The sequence below is a fragment of the Carassius carassius genome, chromosome 3 (genome assembly GCF_963082965.1).
Source record: "Carassius carassius chromosome 3, fCarCar2.1, whole genome shotgun sequence".
Taxonomy (NCBI): domain Eukaryota; kingdom Metazoa; phylum Chordata; class Actinopteri; order Cypriniformes; family Cyprinidae; genus Carassius; species Carassius carassius.
In genome coordinates, this window is record NC_081757.1 from 25,866,005 (window position 1) to 25,878,842 (window position 12,838).

At 38.7% G+C, this 12,838-nt stretch overlaps 1 protein-coding gene across 3 annotated transcripts; it reads left to right on the forward strand.

Moving 5' to 3' along the window:
* The first annotated feature begins 305 nt into the window (after positions 1–305).
* Positions 306–12,582, forward strand: trpm5 (transient receptor potential cation channel, subfamily M, member 5). 3 transcript variants are annotated; one of them, XM_059534508.1, is made up of 25 exons: positions 306–358; positions 444–594; positions 699–879; positions 962–1,128; positions 1,662–1,839; positions 1,928–1,992; positions 2,070–2,255; positions 3,405–3,501; positions 3,640–3,758; positions 3,854–4,183; positions 4,260–4,403; positions 5,625–5,748; positions 6,512–6,657; positions 6,740–6,852; positions 6,945–7,043; positions 7,130–7,391; positions 8,873–8,991; positions 9,072–9,204; positions 9,305–9,479; positions 10,065–10,233; positions 11,172–11,350; positions 11,576–11,708; positions 11,849–11,921; positions 12,014–12,104; positions 12,264–12,582. In XM_059534508.1, the coding sequence occupies exons 2-25, from the start codon at positions 496–498 to the stop codon at positions 12,371–12,373; spliced, it is 3,492 nt and encodes a 1,163-aa protein (XP_059390491.1). In that variant the 5' UTR covers positions 306–358; positions 444–495; the 3' UTR covers positions 12,374–12,582. The 3 variants fall into 3 exon arrangements, with proteins under 3 accessions (XP_059390491.1, XP_059390482.1, XP_059390474.1); XM_059534491.1 differs by lacking the exons at positions 306–358; positions 444–594; positions 699–879 and adding an exon at positions 1,225–1,300 and having other exon boundaries at positions 1,055–1,128; XM_059534499.1 differs by lacking the exons at positions 306–358; positions 444–594; positions 699–879 and having other exon boundaries at positions 1,021–1,159.
* The last annotated feature ends 256 nt before the right edge of the window (positions 12,583–12,838 follow it).

Below are 12,838 nucleotides of genomic sequence, written 5' to 3' on the forward strand. Positions count from 1 at the left end.
AAGTCTTTAACTTGTTCTTTCTTTCTGCTTGCTTGCTATTTTTTTTCTTGCTTTCTGACTCTAACTTTACCTCTGGTTGGTAAAAAGCACGTCAGTTTCTCAGTTCATGTGTGGATCAGCGTTTACCAGAAGGGAGGGCATTTTTGCATGCGTGTAAAGAATGAAAATGAAAATTGCTTCTGCTTTACATAAACATTTCCAACTACCTGAAGTGGCTTTCTGAACAAATCAGCAGCTCCTGTGGCTGCACCTGACTGGACTGTGACGCAGATGCATTTTATTTCTGTCTGTAGGGTGTGTTACGGCAGCCCAGGTGTCTGCGATGTGGGGAACTGTTGATTGAGTCCCAAGAACACGGGTGAGACTAGTTGCACCTCTTCGTTATTACCACTAAATATTTAACACCGTTCAAAATTCTTGACCTTTTGTGTCACTGTTTGCAGTTCTCAACTGGGATGTCAGTGCTACACCCCGCTTACAGAGTCTGTTATTCAAATGGGCGAGAAGGGTGATGAGAGGTTTGATAAACCCCAATGGATGCCCGGACGTTTGGGAGATATTGATTTTGTTGGAGTCAGTCGGACCAGGGGCAAGGTATGCAAGGACAGATATTTACAGAATCTTTTCACTGTAACTCAAATTCACCTCTAATGAGTTCAAGCTTGTGCACATTATTCACAGACTATTTGTCAGTCCAGTTTGTCAGGGTAACCAGCTCCACAGATCCAGCTGAAATCTACCAGATGTTGACTAAGCAGTGGGGTCTGGCCCCTCCTCATCTGGTGGTGGCACTGATGGGAGGTGATGAAGTGGCGCAGATGAAGCCCTGGCTGAGGGACACTCTTAGGAAAGGCCTTGTGAAGGCAGCACAGAGCACAGGTGAGTCATTTATTGTTCACTAAAAACAAAACTCGCAATCTCTTTTTGACTGTTACAGACCTATGACCCTTGACCCACACAGGGGCATGGATCCTCACCAGTGGTTTGCGTTTTGGCATCACCAAGAACCTGGGTCAGGCTGTAAGGGACCACTCTCTAGCGAGCACTTCCCCTAAGGTGAGAGTGGTGGCTATTGGAATTGCTCCCTGGAACATGATTCAGAACAGAGATCTTCTGCTGGCTGCAAGGGTGAGGACTACCTGCTGGCATGAATAGAAAGGTCTTCTCAAATGATACATTTTGATGTCATAATTATGTGATTTATGTTCCAATTATATGATTCAGTTGCATGGAAAAGGCATCTGGACTTTTTGTTACACAAGAGAGTGCTGCAGCAATGAGTCCTAAAACCCAGAAACAAGTTAGGATTCCTGCACTTAGTTTCCACCTTCTTTTCCTTTTTTTATTTCATGGTCTGCCCCTGCTCAATCTATTTATAATATAATATAAACTATATTAGTAATACCACACTTGTGTTGTTTTTAGCTTTTACATGTCTTAAAAAGGGTGGTTTAAGTGTCTAATTGGGACTAAATAGGCTTAAGGCGACATTATTCTTTTACAGTCTCTATGTGTTTATACTTGCACTCTCTCAAACTATTCTAACTTAAACATGTAAGATTGAATGAGCTAAGAGGTGATGATGTTCAAGTCATAGAATAAGTATTATAAGTAAGTTGTTAAACAATGTTTATTTTTTATAATTTGGTATTTTTGTGTAGCCTGATCATCCAGCACAATATCCATCTGAGGATCTTCCGCATGGTGCAGTGTACTCTTTAGACTGCAATCATTCTCATTTCATTCTGGTGGATGAGGACCCACAGAGACCTGGAGCCACTGGTGAGATGAGAGTCAAGATGCTCAAACACATCTCTCTGCAGCGCACAGGATATGGGGGTGAGTTGAGATGCATTTTTCCCAGAATATCTGTAAATGTAGCAATGTTTCCTGTATATATTTTTAAAGGAGTTTATTGTTCTAACAGGAACAGGCAGTATAGAAATCCCTGTCTTGTGTCTTCTGGTTCATGGAGAGCCAAGGATATTGCAGGTAACTATTAACACTTATCTAATGATTTGTTTTGTTGTAGCATGATGGTAATATCCACTTTCAATCCGTTCTTACAGAAAATGTACAAGAATATTCAGAATTCAATACCCTGGCTGATTTTAGCTGGCTCAGGAGGAGTCGCGGATATTTTAGTGACCCTGATGGACCGAGGTTGCTGGGATGCTGACATGGTCCAAGAGCTGTTGTTAAACACCTTTACCAATGGCCTACACAGCACTGAAATCCCTTCTTGGGTCAAACTGGTAAAGGACAATCTTTGTTTTAAAGGGGTCATATGATGCAACTAATATTTTTTCTTTCTCTTTCAAGCTCTTGGTGCTTAAATAAGATCTGTAAAGTTGCAAAGACTAAAGTCTCAAATCCAAAGAGATATTCTTTATCTAAGTTAAGACTCTGACATGCCCCCCTAAAACAGCTCATTCAAACACGCCCCCACATGTTTACGTCACCTTGTGGAAATATTTGGTAATGCCGCCCAAATGTTCACGCAAAGAAAGAAGTTGTGGTTTCAGTAACCGCAGTTAGTGTTGAATCAGCCGTGTCAGGGAGATGGTGTGTATCTAGGCGAAAGCAAAAGCATTTGGCCTTCCCGAAAGTAGATGCATTTAGGAATCTTTAAGATTACTTACAACAGAACAGCAAAGCATTTTATGAACGACCGTTTCGTGAATCTAGGAGAAGAGGTAATTCTGACTTTGCTACGACAATCTGGCGCTTCTGAATCAGTTGTGAGTATGTTGTGTTATTAGTTTAAGAATTTGCTATTCACTGTTCAATGCAGAGCTTTGTGTGTCGTGTGTGTGTGTATGTGTGTGTGTGTGTGAGGGAGAGAGAGAGAGAGAGAGAGAGAGAGAGAGAGACAGGGTCACACAGTGGAGTCAGCTGTCTTAACCGTCAGTGGCTTGTGTGAACTGCAAACACATGGGAGCTTCATCACTGTGTCTGTCACGTGACTCTGTTCCCCTTTCAGACTTGAACTGATGGTAAAACTAAGGACATTATTAACTGTCTTTACATTTATTTTGAAAGATGAAGCTCATGATTATATTTCCAATGAGTGCTTGCGGTGTTCGGCCAATCACAATGCACTGGGTCAGTTGGCCAATCAGAGCAGACTGTGCTTGTCAGAAGGAGGGTCTTTGTAGAAAACAACATGTTTGAAAGAGGCGGGGCATAGAGGACCTACAATAATATACAGTATTTTTTTTTTAAATGTGTTCTTTTAACATTAAAGCATGTCAACATATTCTGGTACACCAAATACACAAAATAATGATCTTTAAAAAAGCATCATATGACCCCTTTAAGATAGTTAGACATTATATTTTTATACAAGGATGGATCATGCTGTTTTAAGTTGTGTGTGTAAAGACTCAGATTTTGTCCATTAGATCCAGAGAATATTGGACCACGGTCACCTGCTAACAGTTCATGACCCAGAGCAGGACTCAGAACTGGACACAGTAATTCTCAAAGCTCTGGTTAAAGGTGTGTAACTGTGATTTTATACTAACTCCAGCAGACATATGGGGGAATCATATATTTCTCTATTTGAATGTTTTTAGGAATTATATATTTCTGCATAATGTTGTCAGTGAGTTAATAAATGTTCTTGTCTGGGCTCAGCTTGTAAGAGTCAAAGTCAGGAAGCACAGGACTTTCTGGATGAGCTGAAACTGGCTGTGGCCTGGAATAGGGTGGACATTGCTAAAAGTGAAATCTTCAGTGGAGACATAGCATGGAGTGTAAGAACTGAACTTTTAAAACCAATTTGTATTTGATTTATCAGCCTTTTGGTTTTTTGGATTCTCATACACAATGTTTCTATATGCTCTTTTAGGCTCAGGACCTGGAGGAGGTGATGATGGAGGCATTGATAAATGACAAGCCTGACTTTGTGCGTTTGTTTGTGGATAACGGGGTGAACATAAATGAATTCCTAACTTACGGCCGTCTTCAGGAACTCTACTGTTCTGTTTCTGAAAAAAACCTCCTTCACACCCTGCTCCTGAAAAAGCATCAGGTTCATATGGCCAACAAACGGATGTCGGGACACCCTCACACTGAACCCGGTGACCGCAGGCCTCGTTTCACCTTCCATGAGGTCTCCAAAGTCCTCAAAGACTTTCTTGATGACACCTGTAGGTGTTTTTACCAAAAACTTCCAGCGGTGAGTGGGCCTTTAACACACACTTAGACGTAACCCACCATGCTACAGTCCTGCTATAAAATGTTATCTGCTGCAGGAGAGGATGGGGAAAGGCCGGCTTTTCCACAGTCATAAAAACCTCCCAGACATGGATCGTCGTTGTGATCACCCTTGGAGAGACCTCTTCCTTTGGGCCATCCTGCAAAATAGGCAGGAAATGGCAAACTACTTCTGGGCAATGGTGAGTCAATAAACCGATATGACTGATGAGCTCATTTTCATAAACTAAGTCCATTTACATTTTTACAATTCGTTCTTTAGACCTTAACAGAAGTTAGTACATACGTCCAATTGATTAACAGTCATTTGCTGTTGAGTATCACAGATGACATTAGTAGGGTTCACAGATCAAACGTTATAAGGGTGGGTGAACGAAGAGCAATCTGCATGAACAAAAGTGCTGACAAACTGAGAATAAATACTGAATAAATTTACTGTTTATGTTTTTGCATGTTTGAGGTTCACAGTTCTTGCTTATTTGTACTGAATGCAAAGTATTTAGGGTGATCATATGTCCTGTTCTTTCCAGAGCATGTATTGGCCAGGGTTTCTAAATTGATTAATATGTCCTGGTTTTGACTTTGTTTTCTAATAGACTGCTGCTGCAAATCATCCAAGTATCGTCAAGTTATGCTTACCATATACCTTATTATGCTCAATAATAATAATAATAATAATAATAAAACTAATTTTAAAAACCCATTGGAAAATCTTAAATTAAAGGGAAAGTTCACTCAAAATTGACAGAAGAGAAGAATTGTTGAATAAATTCATAATGTTGTGCTTTCTTAAAAGAAAAAGTATTCTTGTAGCTTTAAGGTTGAACCACTGACATCACATGGACTATTTTAATGATGTCTTTACTACCTTTCTGGACCTTGAACGTGGTAGTTGCGTTGCTGTCTATGCAGGGTCAGTAAGCTCTCATTTTCATCAAAAATATCTTAATTTGTGTTCCGAAGATGAACAAAGGTCTTATAGATTTGGAATGACATTAGGGTGAGAAATGACAGAATTTTCATTTTTGGGTGAACCGTCCCTTTAAGGTAACTCATGGTGATTTAGTCTTCTGGGTTTTGATATCAATCTACTGTTTTAATACTTAAGAAATGATTGAAATGTAATTTGACCAATAGTGTGCAGGCATTGTACATGATTGTGGATTGTTAGAAGGTTGACCGTTCTACCGAGAATGGTCAAACCAATGCAAATATGCCTAAATATAAAGTATGAGGATTGTAGAGAGCATGTCAATATGAAACAAAATGCCAAAACCCAGACATTTTAGGAAGTTTAGAAATCCCAGCCCGGACATGTCGGGACAAGGAAGGACGTACAGTCACCCTAACTTGTTCAATGCATTATTGTACATTCATCTTTGATAGCTGTTTGTGTTTTTTAGGGCCCGGAGGCCGTGGCAGCTGCTCTGGTGGGCTGTAAGATAATGAAGGAGATGGCCCATCTGGCTACTGAAGCAGAGACTGCTCGCAGTATGAAGAATGCCAAATACGAGCAGTTTGCTATGGGTCAGAATCACATCACCACCTCATTGAAAACACAATCATTCAAACATTTCATCTTTGTTGAGTACATTGTTTGTCAAACCACTTGATAGGGAACAAACTAATCCAATATTAAGATACAAGGGAGCTTTTATATATTTATATATCATTACAATAAAAGTTAGTGACTTTAGTGATATACTGACATGGATGGTTTTTCACACTTAAAACTGTGGACTCTGGGTCATGTTTAATTACGTGTCATAATGATCCTGCCGCAGTCACAGTTATTTTTAATGTAAACCTTTGACCCTGTAGTTTATACCAGGTTTGAATATGGTGCTAACTTTTGTTTTAAAAAGGGGCCTTAATCTGTTGATAAAAAAAGGTAAAACAAATAGTAGAAAATGTTTTTATGGTCTACTCAACATTGTCCCATTTCAATACAATAATATTTGGAAAACCTTTTCAGAATGAACCAAAATTTTTAAAAGTGCTTCATACAAAAAGCAGTATTTCAAGCCTTCGGAAGTCATGCTTTTTTCTGAGGAACATAATCAGGAATAAATCCTGTCATCATTTACTCACTCCTGTGTTGTTCCATACCTGTATGACTTCTTTCCGGCTGATTTGAAGAATTTGAAGACTGATGGTAACCAAACAGTTCATTTGAGTTAGGTTGAGTAAATGACACAGAATTGTAATTTCTGGATGTAATGTTTCATTACGCCTATATTAAGTGTAACATCCAGAACTGTCAGTCCTGATACCTGCACTGTTCTGACAGATCTGTTCAGTGAGTGTTATTCAAACAGTGAAGACAGAGCCTATTCACTCCTGGTGAGGAAAACATGCTGCTGGAACAAAGCAACGGTCCTGAATCTCGCCACTTTGGCTGATGCCAAATGCTTTTTTGCTCATGATGGTGTCCAGGTAACAGCTTATGACTAATTCTTACATTATCATGCCACCAACCAACCTAATCCCCATGATCGACCTGGATGCTCTTGCACAGGCCCTGCTGACCAAAGTCTGGTGGGGAGCCATGAGAACAGACACTTCCATCTCTAGACTCTTGCTCACGTTCTTCATGCCTCCCCTCGTTTGGACCAACCTCGTCAAGTTCAAGTGGGAACATTTATTGTGATTGATTCCATGTGTGACATTTAACTGATGTTTGACTTATTGTGCATCAATATGTGTGTGTGTATTTTTCACAGTGCAGAGAAGAAAGTGAGCAAAGGTGAAGGAGAGCCGTTTGCAGAGCTGGACAGTATGGAAACAGAGCAGGCCTTGTTACTCACAGAAGAGCACCCAGCGTAAGCCTCTGTTTCCTACTGGAGTAGATAAAAACTACAGTGAAGTTGAAAGATCTTTTTGAAAACATCTGTTTTCATTTTGTTAGTGCTGCTGAAGGTGGCGGTGATTCTGCAGTGCGGAGCTGCAGTGCAGCTTTCATTTATGTGATGCTGCAGAAGTGGAATCGTTTCTGGAGCGCTCCAGTCACTGTGTTCATGGGGAATGTCATCATGTACTTTGCCTTCCTCATTCTGTTCAGTTACGTGCTCCTTTTGGACTTCAGGCCTCCACCGCCACATGGCCCGTCTGCAGCTGAAATTATCCTCTACTTCTGGGTCTTTACCCTGGTGTTGGAGGAAATCCGTCAGGTAGGACTGAATGCCAATGATCTATTGTTTAAAATCTGTGTGGTTGTTTTTAAATTGTGTTTGTATGTTGAAAGTCTCTTATGGATCTCTGCTGAAATAACTTTAAGCAGAGATACAGTAGATATGCAATTATATTTATCAAAAATTATGAGAAACATAGTTCAAAGTAAACTTTAAATGCTAATTTCACATTTTAGGATCCTTTAGAATATGTAGAGCAGTGTTATTATTGTTAACATAAAACAAAAACTTAATTGAAATAAAACAGAAATAATATAAAATGTTAATTATAGATGTAAAATGTAAATGAATATTAGAAGTGTTTCCTTGGCAACTAACTGAAAAAAAAATAATAATAAGTTTTAGTACTAAAATTACTGAAACTAAATCAGAAAAAGTTAAGCTACATAGAGATATCATACAGATGACAATAGAATTTAACTAAATTAAACTAAAATTAAAATGAAAACTGAAAATATTAAAATAATAATTTAATAGTCTACTGTAATAACATACTGTAATACTAAAATAACACTGATTTTTAAACACACTGGGTCACAAAATTCCTCATGAATTTTAATTTGATTTGTATTGAAGTAGCAAATAAGGTGCCTAAATGTCATTTGAATTTAAGGAGGTAGATTTAAAATGAATTTAAAAGTTCACATAAATACATTTGAATGTGAATTAATTACATTTTCTAGTATGAGTTATCCCTGACATTTTGAGACAATATACTCTGATTAATAATCTGTACTTATATATATACATACAGTATATATATGCAACAGAGCACAACCGATTCATCATAAAATACAGTACAATCAATGCAACATGCCATATATAATGTAGTACAATACAGCGCAGGAAAATACAAACAGTATACATTACACAATACAATACAAGTCATTATTACACATGCAGGGTGAAGTCCAGGATTCATCTGAAATAACCGGTACAAATGCAGTTTAGCAGCAAAGTGGTCAGTGTGCCCAAGCAGCTGAACAAACAGTGCCAGCAAAACTGGGAGAAGGGTTAAAGAGCATATCCAGGTCAGGGAAGTTGTTTAGAAGAGTGGCATCACAGGTGAAGATACTGTTTTAGTTGTTGCTTTGATGGGTCTGAAATGGTTTAATCACTCATTTCTGATTTCCTGGACTCTGACTCATTAGATGGCTAGGGCAGATGGTAGCCAATGATTCTTTCTGCTGGGTGCCTATAATGTGCAAAGGTGTGGCTTCATGTGTGGTGAAAATAAATATGTGATACCAGACAATTACGGGTTAGATGAGGACAGAACAGAACAGGTTGATCAAGACTTGTGGAGGAATAACATTGAGCATTTCAAACGGTAAATTCTTCTTTGAGATTTTCTTGATGTTATTTGGGGGGAAATTATACGGTTATCCTCCAGAAGTACACAGTGCCGTTATATTGGTATTCAGTGTATGCGATCATTTTTAACACTCTCTGATCCACAGAGTTTCTTCACGGATGAGGACATGAGTATTTTTAAGAAGATGAAGCTGTATGTAGAGGATAACTGGAACAAATGTGACATGGTGGCCATCTCTCTTTTCGTGGTTGGATTGTCATGCAGGTATTATGATCACATAGTGCTGTAGTATGAGCCGCATTAAAGTAACAATGTGCTTAATATGAATCCTGTGTTTTCTCAAGGATGGCCACGAGCACATATGAGGCTGGCCGTACTGTTCTTGCTTTGGACTTCATGGTTTTCACCTTAAGACTCATTCACATTTTTGCCATCCATAAGCAACTCGGGCCTAAAATCATCATTGTGGAGAGAATGGTGAAACTTGACTCATCTCATTAAAAATTAAAAATCATAGTCAGAAGAAACATCCATCTAACCTCCAAAACATCCATCGTGTTTTTAAATGGTTTCACAGATCAAAGATGTGTTCTTCTTCTTGTTCTTCCTGACCGTGTGGCTGATAGCGTATGGAGTGACGACACAAGCCCTTCTGCACCCTGATGATCCACGCATCGACTGGGTCTTCCGCAGGGCACTGTACCGCCCATACCTCCATATATTTGGACAGATTCCTCTGGAGGAAATAGATGGTACACTGCCAATGTTCTTGCTTTGAGCACATTGTAGCTCACTGTTTGCAAAAAAGGAAAAAGAAAAAAAAAAAATATATATATATATATATATATATATATATAATATGATACTTAATATTTTGAGTTAGCTTTTATTTTTATATTTTCAGTTTTAATTTCATTTTAATTTGAATTTGTTTTAGTTAAGTTTAGTTACTTTTTATGATTTGTATTATTTTGTATTAGTAACATTATTTAAACATTTCAATTTGATTTTCGGTTACGGTGCTTTTTTATTTAGCTGCTTAAACTTTATATTTAGTAATTTTAGCTTAAACTTGTTTCAGTTATCAAGGCAATATTTCTTATACAAACACACACAGAAACTCACACACACACACACACACACACACAGAGAGAGAGAGAGAGAGAGAGAGAGAGAGTTATTTGACCTAGATAGATGATTGACCTAGATTCTCAAGTTTTTTTTTTGTTGTTGTTTTTTTTTTTTGTGTGTGTGTGTGTGTTTAGCTATTAGAATTGAACACTAGGTGGAACTGTTGCAGTTTATTCTTGACTGCATTTGTCCATGTTTCTTCACAGCGGCAAAAATGGCAGATGATAACTGCACCACTGATGTGCAGGAGATCATCTCAGGCACTCTGCCTCCCTGCCCAAACATCTACGCCAACTGGCTGGTCATCCTGCTGCTCGTCATCTATCTGCTGGTCACTAATGTGCTGCTGCTCAACCTTCTTATTGCCATGTTCAGGTCAGAGTCTGGCTAATCATTTCAGAATCTATGTTATGTTAATTCTTCATTGCAGAGTAGTAAAGTACAGTTTCAAATGTTTTTTGAATTTTTTCAGTAAAGAGTCTTTTGTGTGTTTGTTTATTTTATTTGTGTATATATAAATATATATACACAGTTGTGGCCAAACGTTTTGGTAGTGGCATACATTTTTTGTTTTGCTGTTTCAGTATTTGTAGATTATTTTTCCACAAGTTTCTATGTTATACTGTAAAACAAAACAACAAGTTTTAAGGGCTACAATTCATTCTGGCATGCTGGATATTAGCTTCTGGGCCAAATCCTGACTGATTAGTTCGTGAGTTGATCATAATTTATGGGCTTCTGCTTGTCCACTCGCCTTTTGAGGACTGACCACAGGTTCTCTGTGGGATTGAGATCCGGGCAGTTGCCTGGCCACGGATCCAAAATTTCAATGTAATGATCTTTGGGCCACTTCATCACTCTTGCTTTGTGACATGGTGCTGGAAAATGCAAGAATCACCTCAAGTGCTCATGGATCGTCGGTCGCTCTTGGAGGAAATTTTGATACCAATCTTAATTCATGACAGAGTTTTTGGGCAGAATTATGATAGAGCCCACTTCCTTGGTTTCACCTGACTAGTACTCATTCACACTTTCACATGTGCTGCTGATATGATTTGTCAATTAGTGTAAGCTGGTCATTTTGTGTCTGGACCAAAAACAGTGACATTTGTTTTTGTTGTCTTTTTTCTGATCTGATATTTGTTGTGCTCAGAGCAACCATCTGCATGAACATTATGGTATAATGATGAAATCATGTATTGGAGGCAAAAAAGAGATCTGTCTAATCGATCTAATTCTGGCAACCACTGTGTATATTTATTTATTTATTTGTTCATTTTTCTACTATAAATGCCATGGAACTCTCTCCACAGCTACACCTTCCAGGTGGTGCAGGAGAATGCAGACATCTTCTGGAAGTTTCAGCGTTATAACCTGATTGTTGAATACCACAGCCGCCCGGCATTAGCTCCACCCTTCATCATCATCAGCCACATCTCTCAAGCTCTCCTCAGCCTTGTCAAAACTACAGAAACCAAGCAGGATCTGCTGGGTAAGTAGATCTTCAAACTGTGTGTGTGTGCTCTTCCTGCACAGATTATTCTGGTAATTCATAATAATTACCCATTTTGTACCCAACTTTCTTTTAGAGGCAAGTTACAAGAAAATGACCAAGAAAGGAACACATGACATGATGGAAAACGTCAGACAAAAAGCAAAGAAAATATTTAAAGATACTGTGGTTAAGCGGTTATTCCTCTTTTCTTGTCATGGTTAGAGAGGGAACTATCGGCTGGACTGGACCAGAAGCTGATGACATGGGAGACGGTGCAGAAGGAGAACTACCTGGCTGAGCTGGAGCATGAGCACAGGGAGAGCAGTGCAGAGAGACTACGATACACTTCCTCGAAGTATGTGTTATTAACACATTTTCTTATATTGAGATTTACAGGTGGAGGGTGTTATAGCTAATCTGTGCTGAATGAGTGTATGTATAACCATTTTAATCTACTTCTTTGTGTATGTGTGTGTGTGTGTAAACACTTCATAGGGTACAGAGTTTGCTGAGGATGGTTGGGGGTTTTAAGGAGCAAGAAAAGCGCATGGCTACAGTGGAGACTGAGGTGAGATGAAGTGGTAGCTGCTGACTGAAGGTGTTGAGATGTGTCATTCTTGAGTTCATGACTGATTACTGAGAGTGAAACTTCATCTGTAGGTGAGGTACTGTGGAGAGGTGCTGTCTTGGATTGCAGAATGTTTCCACAAAAGTACTCTGAAGTGTGACAGAGACGCACCTACACCCCCACGTGAGGCGTTCTTTACTATTATGTTGCTCTCCCTTGTATTTCCTCTTCTTCTGACTTCCTCTGTGCCTCATTTGGTCTCTCTCTTACTCAGTGTCTTCTTTCCATTGTCTCAGAGGTTTTGTCCTCCTAAGGTAACACCACCCTATCTGTGTTCTGCAGGGTCCATTGGCAGCTCCAGAATTCCACATTCACAGGAAGCCAAGCAACAGCAGCCCTCGGGACATTCAGGATATGGTGCCGACAAGAAACTGCCTTACATTGATCAGTGATCTGGCCACGTTATTATGCATTTGTTTTATTTAACTGGAAATATAATTATAGTAGTTTAGTATAGTTTTTTGTAATTGAGACTCCAGGCCTCAACACGAGAGACACACTATGCAGATATTCTGATTTTGAGGTTTTTTTTGTGGATTATATATATTTCGCAGCTAAATAGCACTAAATTATTATTATCATTATGCAAATTTTCTATACAATAAAAAATCATTTTGTAATTTAATGCACTTCAGTTAATTGAAATTGTGTTGTTGTTATTATTTTGTAGTTAGAAGAATATTAATTTTCTTTTTGCCCTTCTATCACAGCCTGGCCAGAATGTATCAGTAAAATGAACTTTGTCAATTGAATTAATATTTTAAGGCACTGTATGAATGCTACAAAGTCCTATACTTCCTCGTTTCAATAGGCTTTTACAATTAATAAATATATGTACACCACCATTCAAAAGTTTG